The sequence below is a fragment of the Heterocephalus glaber genome, unplaced genomic scaffold (genome assembly GCF_053883595.1).
Source record: "Heterocephalus glaber isolate CG9 unplaced genomic scaffold, H.glaber_assembly_v1.0 deba00001509, whole genome shotgun sequence".
Lineage (NCBI taxonomy): Eukaryota > Metazoa > Chordata > Mammalia > Rodentia > Bathyergidae > Heterocephalus > Heterocephalus glaber.
The window spans coordinates 41,830,797-41,846,050 of record NW_028258325.1 but is presented as its reverse complement, the minus strand read 5'-3'; the positions used below and the strand labels follow the sequence as shown (position 1 = coordinate 41,846,050).

The 15,254-nt window shown below is 41.0% G+C and overlaps 1 protein-coding gene across 2 annotated transcripts in view; it reads right to left on the bottom strand.

Moving 5' to 3' along the window:
• Spata18 (spermatogenesis associated 18) overlaps positions 1-15,254 on the bottom strand; it is a 56,634-nt gene that overhangs the window by 29,601 nt on the left and 11,779 nt on the right. For both annotated transcript variants that reach the window (XM_013073989.3, XM_013073988.3), the window contains exons 2-4: positions 12,932-13,037; positions 12,685-12,800; positions 10,447-10,559 (exon numbers count right to left, since the gene is read on the bottom strand). In XM_013073989.3, the coding sequence (XP_012929443.1) occupies positions 10,447-10,559; positions 12,685-12,800; positions 12,932-13,037 (335 nt within the window). The remainder of the gene's footprint in view (positions 1-10,446; positions 10,560-12,684; positions 12,801-12,931; positions 13,038-15,254) is intronic.

Genomic DNA, 15,254 nt, shown 5'->3' with positions numbered 1-15,254 from the left:
AGGATTTATTCATTCATTATGCAAGTTATTGAGAACTTACTTTGCCCACCATAATGCTGGAAACATAATTAGCATCAAAATGGCAATGTTAGACTGGTTGCTTTGGAGCTTCCAGTCTGCTGAGGGAGATGGACCATAAACGTGCACTCAGGTCTGTTTGTTAATGTTCCCAGATATGTAAGTGCTAGTAGCAGAAAAGCTGGTCACTATGAAAGGAATTAAAAGAGAAATGAAGGAAGATCTTTCATTGTAAGATGGTCTCAGACTCTGACATTCAAGCTGAGTCACAAAGCATAAGACAGAGTCAGCCACACAAAGACCCAATGACAGACCAAAGTTCTCTCAAGCCAACAGAAAAGCACAGGCACCATGATGAAGAAAGGCCCAGGAGAACAGCATGAGACGAGAATGGGGTGGAGGCAGGGCCAGATCAGGAAGGGCACTCAGAGAGCTGCGGTAAGGAAGCTAGAACTGTTTTCTAAGTATAGTGGGAAGATATCAACTGCTTTTAAGCCCAGGGGTAACTTGATACAGTAAGACATACTTTATGTATATTTGCTATCTGGAAAATGAATTGAAGTTCACCAAGAATGGAAGCAGGGAAGCCCGAAAATGGAAGGCAACTGTGACAGGCAAGATGTCAGCGATAACAAAGATATCAGCACTTTGAGTAGGGCAGTGGCAGTGAAATAGGGAGAAAAGGACAAGTGTGAAAGGAGCTTTGGAAATAGATCCACTGCACCTTCTAGTAGATTGGATTCAGAAGATGAGGGAAAACAAGATTCACAGCCAGAACCCACGCATAAAATCTGGCAGTCTTTCCTCGTCTGGGGTTTGGTCAAGCCTGTGCAGACCTGTCCACATCGGCCCTACATAACAGAACTGAGTAAGAAGCAAATTGGTCTCCACAAAGTTCAAGCTGGGGAACATCCTTGTCCAGGCCGCTCATTCCAGGGCAGGCAGCACCTGGCCTTAAGAGATAAGAGGAATGCCAGGGATTTAGCTCAGTGGTTCTGGTGCCTGCCTTGCAAGCGCAAGGTCCCGAGTTCGATCCCCAGTACCAAAAACAAAAAGAGACGAGAGAAATCCGGGGAAGAGGGAGCTGGCTGCCACAGAATCTGGGAACAGACTTTACCAATTAGAATACATTAAATAAAAACACAGAATCAGAACCACAGTGGACTACAACTCAGGAAATTCAGGGGAAAGCAGCAAGCACCCTCATGTAGGCAACTTTCAGATGGTTCTGGGAGGGAAGAAGCATGTACAGCAATACCTCAGTTGTCCAACAGCTCCAAGTTTGAACTTTCCACTATTTGAACAGCAAAGTTTGAAAAAACTCTGCTCAGTGTTGGTAACTGCTTGATAGTTGAACCAAAATCTGACTTGAAAAACCTGTATGGGCTGAGAGTGAACCATGCATTGCATCTCACTAGAGACGCAAAGGGGTGATGCTTCAGTCTAAGTGCCACTCCCACTCTGTTAATATGTTAAAACATTTGTCATCGTGATTTTTTTTTCCACTCTATTTCTAAAGTTAGTAATATGAGCAGTAAAGCTAAGAGGAAAACTGTGAGAACCACGATAGAGTTACAGAAAGAAAGCATTGTGAAATTTGTTAAAGTTCTGGAAAAATGAATTTATAAGTGTACCTTTGGGGCCTCAGAACCAATTATTTGGTTTGACATTTTTTGGGAGGATATATTCAGTTCTTGAACTTTTTGGTATTTAAACACAAAGTTGGAACAAAATGAGTTCAACAACAGAGGTATCAATGTATATAGATAAAGCACACACATAAATTATAAAGCAAATAAGACAAAATGCATACAAAAGTGTGTGTGGGTGTTGTTAGGACTATTTTTTTAATTAAATTCTTTTATTGGAACTTTGTAGGTATACAGTACATTTACATTTCTCATTGGAAACTTGTACCTTTACATGATGCATCTTGGTTCTTATTTTTTCCCCATTCCTAGCCCTCCCTTCACCCCCTCCACCCTTCTCTATTTACAAAGACTTTATTTCCATTTTTCCCATTTCTCATAATTTTTCCTTTCCCTTCTTTCTTTTCCCCTGCCCCTCCCACTACCCCTACCCCTTTGGACCTTTTCTTCCTATTTTGAATTATTGATTATTCATTCTAATCATTGGTACATTTTAGGTATACAATATAATGACATTCATCATTGGAAATCTGCACCTTTACATAGTCTCTCTTGGTTCTTATTTTTCACCCTTGCCCAGCCCTCCCTTCAACCCCTCCAGTCCTCCCTATTTACAAAGATTTTGTTCCTATTTTTCCATTTTCTCATATTAATCCCATTCCCTTCTATCTTTTCCCCTAGCCCTCCCACTTCCTTCCCCTTTGCCCCTTTTCTTTTTATTTCACATTACTTATTATACATTTTAGTCCTTATTTACATTTTCAGTTTCTCACATCAGAAAAACGATTCAGTATTTATACATGTGTGTCCTATTTATTTCACTTAAGAGTATCACCTCAATGTGCATCCACTTAGCTATAAATGTCTCTAATTTCTCATTTTTTATGGCTGAATAGTACTCCATTTTATAAAAAAAACACATTTTCTTTATCCAGTCTCCAGTTGATGGGCATTTGGGCTGTTTCCAAGTTTTAGCTATTACAAACTGTGCTGCTATAAACATGGACACACATATATCACTGTGGTATGATTCTTTTAATTCTTTGGGGAGGATCCCCAGCAGTGGAATAGCGGGGTCAAATGGGACTTCCAGTCCTAGTTCTTTGAGGAATCTCCATACTGATTTCCACAGTGGTTGCACCAGTCTACACTCCCACCAGCAGTGGAGCAGGGTTCCTCTTTCCCCACAGCCCTGCCAGCATTTGTTATTGGTTGATTTCATGATAGCAGCCATTCTTTCAGGAGTGAGGTGGAATCTCAGTGTTGTTTTCATTTGCGTCTCTTGAATGACCAGTGATGTTGAACATTTTTTCATGTATTTATTTGCTATTTCTACTTCTTTGTCTGAGAAATGTCTGTTCATTTCAGATGCCCATTTTTAGAGTAAATTTGGGAGATCTGATCTTTTTAGGTTCTTTACAGATTGGAGATGGTAGACCTTTGTCTGAGGAAGAGCAGGTGAAGATTTTTTCCCACATTGTGGGTTGTCTCTTCACACTGCTGGTGGTTTCTCTTGCTGTGCAGAAGCCTTTTAATAAGAAGAGATCCCACTTGTTGATTGTTTGTGCTAGTTCACAGGCAACTGGGGTTTTATTCATAAAATATTTTCCTACACTGATGTCTTCAAGGGTTCTACCCAACCTCTGTTCCAACTGGTTCAGAGTTTCTATTTTAATATTTAGATCTTTAATCCATTTTGATTTTAGTTTAGTGCATGGTGAGAGATATAGGTCTAGTTTTATTCTTTGGCAAGTTGAAACCCAATTTTTCCAGCACCATTTATTAAAGAGGCTATCTTTCCTCCAGTGAGGGTGTTTGGCTCCTTTATCGAAGATGAGATGGTTGAGTGTGTCTGGCAATGTTTCTGCATCTTCTAATCTGTTCCACTGGTCCTCAGGTCTGTTTCTTTGCCAGTACCATGCTGTTTTTATCACAGTAGCTTAGTAGTATACTTGCAGGTTGGGGAATGTGATACCCCCTGCCATGTCTCTGTTACCTAGAATTGCTTTTGCTATTCTGGGTCTCTTCTTGCTCCAAATGAATTTTTGGATTGTTTTCTCAAGGTCCATGAAGTGTGCTGCTGGGATCTCAATTGGAATTGCATTAAATCTATATAGCAGTTTTGGAAGTATGGCCATTTTCACTCTATTAATCCTTCCTACCCAGGAGCAGGGGATGTCTGTCCATTTTCTGATATCATCTTCAATCTCTCTTTTCAGAGTGCCATAGTTTTCAGAGAAGAGGTCTTTGATTTCTTTCATTAGGTTGATTCCTAGGTATTTCAGTTTTTGGGACGCTATTGTGAAAGGAATTATTTGCCCTAATTCTCTCTCGGTGAGTCTGTCATTCCTATAGAGGAAAGCTATTGATTTTTATGTGTTGACCTTGTAACCAGCTACTTGACTGAATTTGGTTATTAAGTCTAGAAGACTTTTGGTGGAGTTCTTGGGGTCTTCTATATAGAGTATCATGTCATCTGAAAATAATGGCAGTTTGACTTCTTCATTTCCTATCTTTATTCCTTTTATTTCTTTCTCTTATCTAATTGCCATGGCTAATGTTTCCAGAACTATATTGAACAAGAGTGGTGATAGTGGACATCCTTGTCTTGTTCCTGATTTGAGTGTGAAGGATTTCAGTTTTTGACCATTTAGTATGATATTGGCTGTTGGTTTTTCATAGATGGCTTCTATCAGTTTGAGGTAGAGACCATCTATTCCAATTTTTTGTAGGGTTTTATCATAAATGCATGTTGGATTTTGTCAAATGCTTTTCTGCATCTATGGAGATAATCATATGGTTTTTGTCCTTGGCTCTATTGATATAGTGTATTACATTGATTGATTTGTGTATATTGAACCATCCCTGCATCCCAGGGATGAATTCCACTCGATCAGCATGTATGATCTTCTTGATGATCTTCTGCATTCTGTTTGCCAGTATCTTATTAAGGATTTTTGCATCTATGTTCATTAGTGAGATTGGCCTATAGTTCTCTTTTTCAGTTGGGTCTTTCTCTGCTTTGGTGATCAAGGTAATGCTTGCTTCCAGGAATGAATTTGGGAGTATTGCTTCCTTTTCAATTTCATTGAAGAGTTTAAACAGTAGTGGCAGCAGTTCTTCTCTACATGTCTTGTATAATTCAACAGTGAAGCCATCAGGGCCCGGGCTTTTTTTACTTGATAAGTTTTTAATTACATTTTCAATTTCATTGGTTGATATTGGGTTGTTCAGAATTTTTAGGTCTTCTTCGTTCAACTTTGGTAATTCATATGTATCTAGGAATCTGCCCATTTCTTCTGTGTCATCCATCTTATTGGCGTATAGGTTCTAGAAGTATGTATTGATGTTCCTCTGGATTTCTGCTGGGTCTGTTGTCCTTTCACCCTTTTCATTCCTAATTGCATAGATTTGGGCCTTTTCTTTCCTTTTTCTGACAAGGTTGGCTAAAGGTTTGTCAATTTTGTTGATTCTTTCGAAGAACCAACTCTTGGCTTCATTGATTTTTTGTATCATTCTCTTAGTCTCCATTGCATTGATTTCTCCTCTGATCTTTATAATTTCCTCCCTTGTATGAGCTCTGGGGTTGTCCTGCTCTTCTTTTTCTACAAGCTTGAGGTTCAGCATCAGGTTTTTTAATTGGGCTCGTTCTGTTTTCCTAATATGCATATTCACTGCTATGAATTTCCCTCATAAGACTGCTTTCACTGTGTCCCATAGATTCCAATATGTTGTATTATCATTGTCATTTAATTGAAGGAACTGTCTGATTTCTTCTTTAATTTCCTCTGTGACACATTGGTTATTCAGGAGTGTGTTGTTCAATTTCCATGTGTTTATGAAATTTTTTGAGTTTCTTTTGCTATGGATCTCCAATTTCATCACACTATGGTCTGATAATATACAGGGGATAATTTCAATTCCTTTGCACTTACTTAAACATGTTCTATGTGTGAGTATGTGGTCTATTTTGGAGAATGACCCATGTGCAGCTGAGAAAAATGTGTATTCTGATTTTGTGGGGTGGAAAACTCTGTGAACATCTCTTAAGTTCATCTGTTCAAGAGTTCGATTGAGTTCTAGTATTTCATTACTTATTTTTAGTCTAGTTGATCTATCTATTTGTGACAGTGGGGTGTTGGGGCCCCCCACTACAATTGTATTTGTGCATGTATGACTTTTCATGTTCGTTAGTATTTGTTTTATATAGTTGGGTGCACTAGTGTTTGGTGCATAGATATTTATGATTGTCATCTCTTCTTCTTGGATTGTTCCCTTTACTAGGATGTAGTGTCCTTCTTCATCTCTCTTAATCAGTGTTGGTTTGAAATCTACTTGATCTGCAAAGAGGATAGCTACTCCTGCTTTTTTTTTGGTTCCTGTCACATGCAGTATTGTTTTCCACCCTTTAACTTTCAGTCTATGAGTTTCCTTTTGAATTAAATGTGTTTCTTATATGCAGCATATTGTTGGATTTTGCTTCTTGACCCATTCTGCCAGTCTATTTCTTTTGATTGGTGAATTGAGACCATTAACATTGATGGTTATAACTGAAACATATTGACTTGTCATTGCCATGACTTTTTCTTTTTGTTGGGTTCTCTCCCTTTCCATTTAATTTCTTGTCATGCCAGATGGGTTCATTCTGCTTTGCTTCCTGGGGTTGTGATCCTCAATGTCTGTTCCTAGGATATCGTGTAAAATTCTTTGGAGTGCTGGTTTGGTATTCATGAAGTTCCTGAGGTGCTCTTTATCATGAAAGTATCTTATTTCTCCATCCATTTTGAAAGATAGATAGTTTTGCAGGGTATGTCAATCTGGGTTGGAGGCTGTTTTGTTTTAGGGCTTGGAATATGTCACTCCAAGGTCTTCTTGCCTTGATGGTTTGTGTTGAGAAGTCTGCTGTGATTCTGATGGGCTTTCCTTTGTATGTGATTTGTTTCTTTTCTCTAACTGCTTGTAGAACTTTGTTCTTCTGTTGAGTTTCTGGAATCTTAACAGTTATATGACTAAGTGTAGATTTTTTTTGATCAAGGCTATTTGGAGTCCTATATGCCTCACTCATCTGTATGTCAAGCTCTTTTCCCCTGCTTGGGAAGTTCTCTGCCATTATTTCTGTGAAGAGATTTTTTATGTCATCTGCACTCTCTCCTGTTTCTTCATTGACTCCAATCAGTCTTATGTTATTCTTCTTTGCATCATCTAGCAGCTGCTGGATTGATTTCTCATGTTCCCTTATAATTTTGAAGCAATTTTTCTTTTCCTTTTCATTAATTGCAATCTTATCTTCTATATCTGAAATTCTGTCCTCACATTGGCTCATTCTGCTGTGTAGACTGTAAATGCAGTTTTTCATGTCCTGGAAATCTATTTGCATCTGTTTTATGGATTCCATTTGTTTCCTTGTTGGGATTCCATCATGTTCCTGAGCTCCTCTCTAGATTTACTAATTATGTCTTGCACTAGGAGCACAATTTCTCCTGTTATCTGAGAAATTATTTCTGATTTCATTTTTTCCAGATCCCCTTTTGTTGCCAGTTCAGTGGGTCCAGGTGGTTGAGTATCAGAGTGTTCCATCTCATTTCCCTTTGGGGTTGCTGTAGGTGATCTGGAAGTCTGGTTTTGAGACTTATTTATGTGTTTTCTCATTTTGACTGGGGGGGGGTGCTGTTGGTGCCTGCACGGATGACCTCCTCTGAGCTGGGAGAGGTGGGACAGGGGCCGGGAGCAGTGGTAGGGTTGGTGGCCCAAAAGCCCTTTCCTGTGGCCTGGGAGCATTGGGAGGGATGGTGGCTGGGAAGCCCCTTCCTCTGGACCAGGAGCAGTGGGGCAGAGGCTCAGAAGCCCCTACCTCTGGGCCAGGAGCAGTGGGAGGGATGGTGGCCCAGAAGCCCCTTCCTCTGGGCCAGGAGCAGTGGGCCAGAAGGTGGCCCAAAAGCCCTTTCCTCTGGGCTGGGAGCAGGGGGAGGGATGGTGGCCAGGAAGCCCCTTCCTCTGGACCAGGAGCAGTGGGACAGAGGCTCAGAAGCCCCTACCTCTGGTCCAGGAGCAGCAGGACTCCGTACCATGGTCTGGTGGTCCGGTGCCCTCTGCATCTTTGTAGTGTGGAACCAGGTGGCTGCCTGTCTGCAGCGGGATGATTCAGCGTGTTCGCAGGACTGGCAACCTTGGTAGGGCATGCACCGATAGGACTATTCTTGCAAATTTTCCATTTGAAATAATTTCCAAACAATATTTTTAAAAAGAGCATGCATTCACAAAAGTTTCTTGGTCCCTGGTGCCCCTTATGGGAAACAACAAAGTCACCATAACAAGAAAGGGAGGTGGGAAATTCTGGCCCCTGTCAATGCTAACAGACATCAAGACCAGCAAGTCCTGAAGCCCTGCCTCATAACCACAGGCAACTGGAGGGCCCTCGTCACCTGCAGCAGGCACCAGCTAATGTCCCAGGAAACCTACGAGACAAGGCACTGCTCAGGAACCATCAGCACAAGTGAGCCCAGGTGGAACCAAGGGCTGCAAGAACAGAGAGGGCAGTACAAGGCCAAAATGTCTCATTGTAGCACAGGAGAATATGCAGCATCGCCGTCCTGGGTGCCGATATCAACAAGAACCAGGGGAAAGGAGTCCCCAGGAAAGGGAAAAGCAGTTTGGAATGGAAGTCTGCACTTGGAATTAGCTGTATATTTCACCTAACAGGGACTCTTACCTACAAGTGGCAAATTAAAGGATCAAATGACATGAGTTGAAATAAATTGTAGAGATTCAGATAAATTATGCTCTTTGCATGTTACAGCTGGACATGCTGGTGCCGCAACTGTGTGACTGTACAATGACTATGATTCCAGTTGGAAAAATGGACGAGTGCATGTGGAGGGGCAAAAGTAAACAAAATCTTTGCAGTAAAATTCAAAAATGGTGAGTGTTTAAAATTTTTAAAATACATTACAATAAAAGATAGATTGCCATTAATCTCCCTCAGGATATTCCCCTCACTTCAAACTTGCTTATCCTACAGTTCCTGCTACTTCTGAAGCAGCTCTGGAAGTCCTCTTTGATGAGTGTCACTAGATGCAGTGTCACAGCTGCCTCGATGTTCTGAATTAATTCAGAATATTTACCTTTCATGGTCATTTTGACTTTAAAGAAGAGTCACATGTCAATGATGCTAGATTCAGTGAATAAGGTGAATGAGGACACACTATATTTAAAAACAAGCCTACCTTTCCCTTGGATGGCACTCACCAGCTGTGTTCACCATATTTTTGATCATGCCTATAAAAACGCTCATGAAAAAGAATTTCCAGAATGACTTGTATAACAAAATGTTGACAGGGGTAAGGCAACAGGTTTTTCATTACTACATTTTTATTAGTTGTATGCATTTGAGAAAGAAATTTGTGCTACTTTTATAATCAAGCAAAATTAATTAAGATACTTTCCTTGTGGGGAAAGGAAAGGAAATCTCATCAGAGAACAAGGCAGAGCTCCACTCAGTGTTGTGTCATAAGCCTGAATTCACTCAGACAGACTTCCTTGCTGCCCCACTCATGTAGCAAAGCTGTGGTAGTGGGAATGCCTTATTGAATGATTTTTTTCTTTTCTTTTATAGTACTGGTGATTGAACCAGACTTACGAAGATTAGGCAAGTACTCTACCACTGAGCTACACCCCCAATCCTTTTTTCATCTTGCAATATGGACTTGTTAAATTATCCAGGCTACCCTTGAACTTGCCATCCTCCTGCCTCAACCTCCCCTCCCGAGTAGCTGGGATTATAGGGAAGTGCTACCATGCCTGGTCATACTGATAAATTTTTCTTAAGTACTGCATGTCAAATGAAGTTTCCTACATATTTGTCTGTCTTTCTCAAGTACACCCCAAAGTCTGCAGTTTTCTTTGCAATGATTTCCTAACACTGCTACCCTGACTCTGCCCAGAGAATGGATTTGGTATCTGTTGTTGCCTGGCATTGCTTAATGTTTTTAAAAACATTTTTATACTTAATAGCCATTCCAAAATCTTGAATTGTTTATTTTTAAAAAAAAACTCTGATTCTCTCAGTCTGACATAAATAGGTCCCTAAAAGAATATAATAGGTGATAGATGCAAGCTGCTTCCTCGTACTTTTGCTCTCCTTCCTTTTAATTGTCCCATTTTCCTGATCTTTTACTCTTTGTTATGGTTGATATCTGATTGTCCCCCAAAAACCTCCTGTGCTCAAAGGTGGGGCTTTTGAAGTGTGATGGAATTATGGGGCTTATAGCTGATTTGCTCTGAAGAGAGGAGGTCTGGTTGGCTCAGATGGGTCACTATGGGCATGACCCAAAAGGTTATGTCTCCCTCTCCTATTACTCTCTTGACTCTCTATCTACTTCCTGGTTGTCATGAAGTGAGCGGTTCCCCTCTGCCATGCTGTCCTGGCTTGGAGCCAGCCAACTACAGGCTGAAATCTCTACAGATTTTTCTCAACCAATAGATTTTCAACTAACAATTTTTACTTGTTCATGAACATTCACTGATAATGAGCCCATGGTGGAGACAGAGCCCCATAGATGGAACTGAGGGACCAGGGTTCATACAATAACATAGACATCCTGTCCCAATCTCTCAGACATTGACTCTCAACACACACATGCACGCGGCCACACACACACACAAACACACATACAGCATGCTACTTATTCGAAAATGTCTACATTTTCGAATAAGTAGCATTTTTTTTCCTCCCAAATTTAAAACAATTTTTTTTGGAAAAGATAACTTGCATGACTCTTACTTGTCTTTGACCTGGTTGAGCTGATTATGGGTTGAGTTCGAGTCGGAGTTTAATTGTTGTAGATCTTGATCCCGAAGACCCTGCTCTTTATGTCTCTCTCTATCAAACGTGTCCTGGAAAGACATATAAATCAAAAAATAGTCTGAATACGTGAAATAACATGAGTGGATTGCGAAACACTTCTCTGAGCAAAAGAAGTCAGACACAAAAGAGCACATAATGTGTGGTTCCATTTATGTGGAGCTCAAAATTAATCTAGAATGGAGCCGGGGATTTAGCTCAGTGGTTCCGGCGCCTACCTCGCAAGCTCAAGGTCCCAAGTTCAATCCCCGGTACCAAAAAAAAAAAAAAATTAATCTAGAATGACAGAAACCAGAAGAGTAGTTGCCCCAAGGGTGGCACAAGGAGTGCTGTGGAGTGATGGAAATGTTTATCTCTCAGTAAGGGTATGAGTTGCATGTACACATGCATTTGTCAAAATTTATCAATCTGTGGATTTTACTGTATATAGATTATAACTTGATTTCTAAAGAATCATCCTACATCTCTCTACCTAGAATAACATCCATGAGTGAAAATGTGAGAAATATCCAAAAAAATCCTCAAGGGAAAACAGTGCTTATGACAACTGGCATCTGTAGAGTTCCTACCATGTGCCTCTGCAAGTAATTTTGCATGCTTCTCATATTCTCACAATGACCCTATTATGAGGTCAGCAAAATGACTGTCCCTGTTCAGCCAATAAGGGAACTGAGATAAAAGGTTAGACCCCTACCCAGTGCCATGGGAGAGGGAATGGTTTTCTGCCCAGTGATCTCCAACCAGGAATCCTTTGACAACTATCTTATAATACCTTCTTTCTTTCTTACTCTTAATGCTTCAGTGTTAAAAAAAAAAAAAAAAAAGAATTTATGCTGGGGATTTAGCTCAGTGGTTCCAGCAGCTGCTTCGCAAGTGCAAGGTCCCGAGTTCGATCTCGGGGACCAAAAACAAAACAAACAAAAAAAATAATTTATGTAAATCAATTTAAACATTTAAAAGTAAAGTTACTGAACCCAGGTCACACGCCTATAATCCCAGCACTCCAGAGGCTAAGGTAGGAGGATCACTGCATTTGAGGCCAACCGGGACTACACAGTGAGTATAAGGCCAGCCTAAACTACATAGTGAGACCCTGTCTTCAAAAACAAATAAAAGAAAGAATAGCAAGAAAGGAAGTTACTGCTTGCTATCGTTTGCATATGGTTTGAGTGTGTCTCTCAGGATTTACGTGTTGGGAGCTTGGTCCCTAGGCACGGTGAGGTTAGAGTTGAGTGAGGTTAGACTTTGGCCTATGTACTGAAAAAAGAGGTTTGTCAAGTGCTGGCCTATGGGAAGGAAGCCACTGAATGTTTTGATGGAATGAATGTTTTTGTATAATGGCCTTAAACATTTCTGGAAGCATTTCACATAAATTACATTAAAAATGTCAAAAAAAAAAAAAACCTTTAAAAGGTAGGCCTTGGGCCAGGGATTTAGCTCAGTGGTTCCACCACCTGCCTCGAAAGTGCAAGGTCCCAAGTTCAATTCCCCCTTACAAAAAATAAAAGGCAGGCCTAATAGGAAATAATTAAGTCACTGAGGAGGGCACTGCCCTAGAAACGAATGAATGTAGGCTGGATTAAGTTCAGTGGTGCCACTGCCTGCTTTGCAAGTGTAAGGTCCTGAGCTCAATCTCTGGTACCAAACAAAAGAAAAAGAAATGAATGTAGTTCTCATGGGACTCTGCTTAGTATTTATGGGAGAATTGCTATAAAAGAGCAAGCCTGGTTCCTTGCATGCTGGCTTTCTGTCTCACCATATGGTCTCTCCCGCAGTGTGGTCTCCTACCACTGGGATGCCATCCTCCAACAGGTTCCCACTAGAGCTAGCACCATGCTATTTGGACTTTCATCTTCCAAAACTGTGATCAAAATAAACCTCTGTAGATATTACCCAGCCTCGATATTTTATTGTGACAACAGAAAAAGCCTAACACAGAGATGTTTTGTTTACCCAGACACCATGATGGTGATGCCTTAAGCTGGGTATATATAGTGTCTTTCTAGTCTGGCCTCCAATTGTTTGATGCTGGTGTTGTCCCATGGAAACCTTGAATATCAACCCCAAAATGTGACGCTCTAAACTTTTTCTTTTCTTGGAAGTTCCAGTTTTATTGCACTGCTCCAGAAAGCCAAAGGCTGTGCTTTAGTCTCCTACCTGTAGAGAGGGGACCTTGCTATCAATAGGTCTTCCCAGGGAAGCAGCCGTAAAAGAAGCTTCTAACCAAGGCAAAAGGCGTGACTTGATTGTTTCCACACCATCGTTATGTCCTCCTAAGAGAGTGCACATGCCCAATTAGCGAGAGAAATCTAGGTGTACCAACTCAGTCAGAGGACCCAAAAAAGCACGAAGAAAAGAGAGACCAGGAGGCGGGGTGGGATGGGAAAGCACCAGCTATTCTCACCTTCTTGAGCAGTTGTAGTGAGGATCCCAAAGAGTTGTCCTTGTACTTTGGCAACTTGCTTGATGAGTTCAAGGCAATTATTTAGATTTTGATCACATGAGTTTGTCTGTAACACCAAAACAGCAGCTATCAGTGAGATTCCTTCACTCTGGGACAGACACACAAAGGCTTTCTTGATCCGGGGGCTGCCTGGCTCTGGTGTGCTCACTGTAGTAGAGCCTCTGGGTAGCCACCAAAACCTATTCCCTGTTCATTCTGGACACACAGCTAAGCCACTTCCCCCAGAGTCCTTCACCGTTTGTGTAACCATGGGATCAAGCTCATTAATAGTATGGGAAGTGATGTGCGGCATGTCCAGACCTGACCAATACAAAACCCTCCTCAGAAATTCTCTTTCTCTCTTCCCTCCCTATCTCCCAAAAAAATGCAAAGGAGCCACCAGCAGACCCCAAGGCCACAAGTGATGATGGAGCCACAAGATATGTAAGGCTGTTGACCTAATGCTTGCATTGAACTGCTGCATGGTTGAGAAAGTTAGCTAGTATGTGTTATGCCTCTAAGATTTGGAGTTTTTTTTGTTTTTTGTTTTTTGGTTTTGGTACTGGGGATCGAACTCAGGTCCTTGCACTTGGGAGGCAGGCTCCAGAACCACTGGGCTAAATCCCCGGCCCTGGAGGTTTTTTTTTTTTTTTTGGAGTTTATTTTTATAGCAATAATCCTTGGGGTGGAGCGCTTCAAAAAATTTATAAAGTGAACAAACCTTTTGTGACACAGTTGCTACCTAATTTACCTGCTTTGTTGTTTTTCATCCTCTACATAAATTCAATTTTTACTCTACCTTCAAAGGGAACACAACTTCTTTGAAAGTATTGCTGGGTTGAGGATACAATGGAGAATAAGATAAAAGGATGGCAAATGCTGACTAGTAGAGTGACAGGGGAATGGACAGCTACTCCTGATAGGGAAGTACTTGTGTATGTACTACCAAAGCGAGAACAACTTAAGGAAATATTTGGAAGTCCACCGTCTTGGAAAGTCAGGGAAAGTTTCTGAGAGGAAGTGAAATCTAGCCCGAGAAGAACTTGGGTAGAATTCAGGAAAGCACTGGGTCCAGTTCATGTTGAACAATCTTCTAAGTGATGAGAACACAACATAAGAGGTTGAGAAGCAAGCATTTTAGCTGTTTCTACTTTCATCATTCCTTGGTGAGATTTTACCATTTCATCATTAATCAAACTTCTAATTGATTCCAACTTACAAAAAGAAAGACAACAGGTTGAGGATGCAGCTCAGTGGTAGACACTTGCCTTCTATGCACAAGACCCTGCCCCAAAGTATCACACACACAGAAATATTAACTATACACAACAAATAAATCACACAGGTATAAATGTGCATAAATTTATGTGTCACTTCAAGTAATAATATGGCATTGGCCATCTGTGTCCCCTGGGTACCATAAACCCCAGAACAGGAAGCAGAGTACAAGGAGGAGGATAGTAATAGAATGAAGAAATATCACTGAGATGGTCTCCAGGCAAAACCGCGCAGGTGAAAGGTGTATCTGTATCAACAAGAGAAATGGTTTAGACAGGCAGAAACCTCCTTAGGAAAGAGATCTTGAGGTTCTCTCTTTGTAGTCCCAACCTTGTATTCTGTAGTATTCACATTCGATGTGTATTGAATGGATGAATGAAAATGAGATGATTTGCTCACTTTGTTTTTACTACATACTTCCCATATGCCAGGTGCTATTAGTATTTTGCATGGATAAACCCAGTTAATCTTTGAAATAGTACATTATGACATAGAAGCACTATTATTATCCTTCACATTTTCAGATGAGAACACTAAGCCACAAAGAGGTTAAGAAATTTGCCCCAAAATATCCAGCTGGTAAACTGTCAGAGCTGAGATTAGGGCCCCAGCAGCCTGGTTCCAAAACCTGTGCTCTTCATTACTTATACTGACTTTTCCATTGTGATTAGTGTTAGCAGCAGAGGGAGGACTGAAAGATGTAACAGAGAGAGTGGAAAGGGCAGTCAAGGACAGACTGTCTGAGGAGGAGACACATGAGCTAAATCCTGGATGACAGGAGGATGCCCAGTGGAAGGGAAAGAGCATCCCAGGCAATGGGACCAGCAAGGGCAAAGACCTGCAGCAGGAACAAGTGAGCAACCTCAAGGACCAAATGTACATCAATGTGGCAGAAGCACAGAAGGGCAGAGAGGCTGATGGGACAGATCCTGGAGAGTCCTCAGGATGATGGGCAGTCTGGATGAGTGGCCTTTAACTGAGAGGGCAGCTGGTTTATTTTCCATGC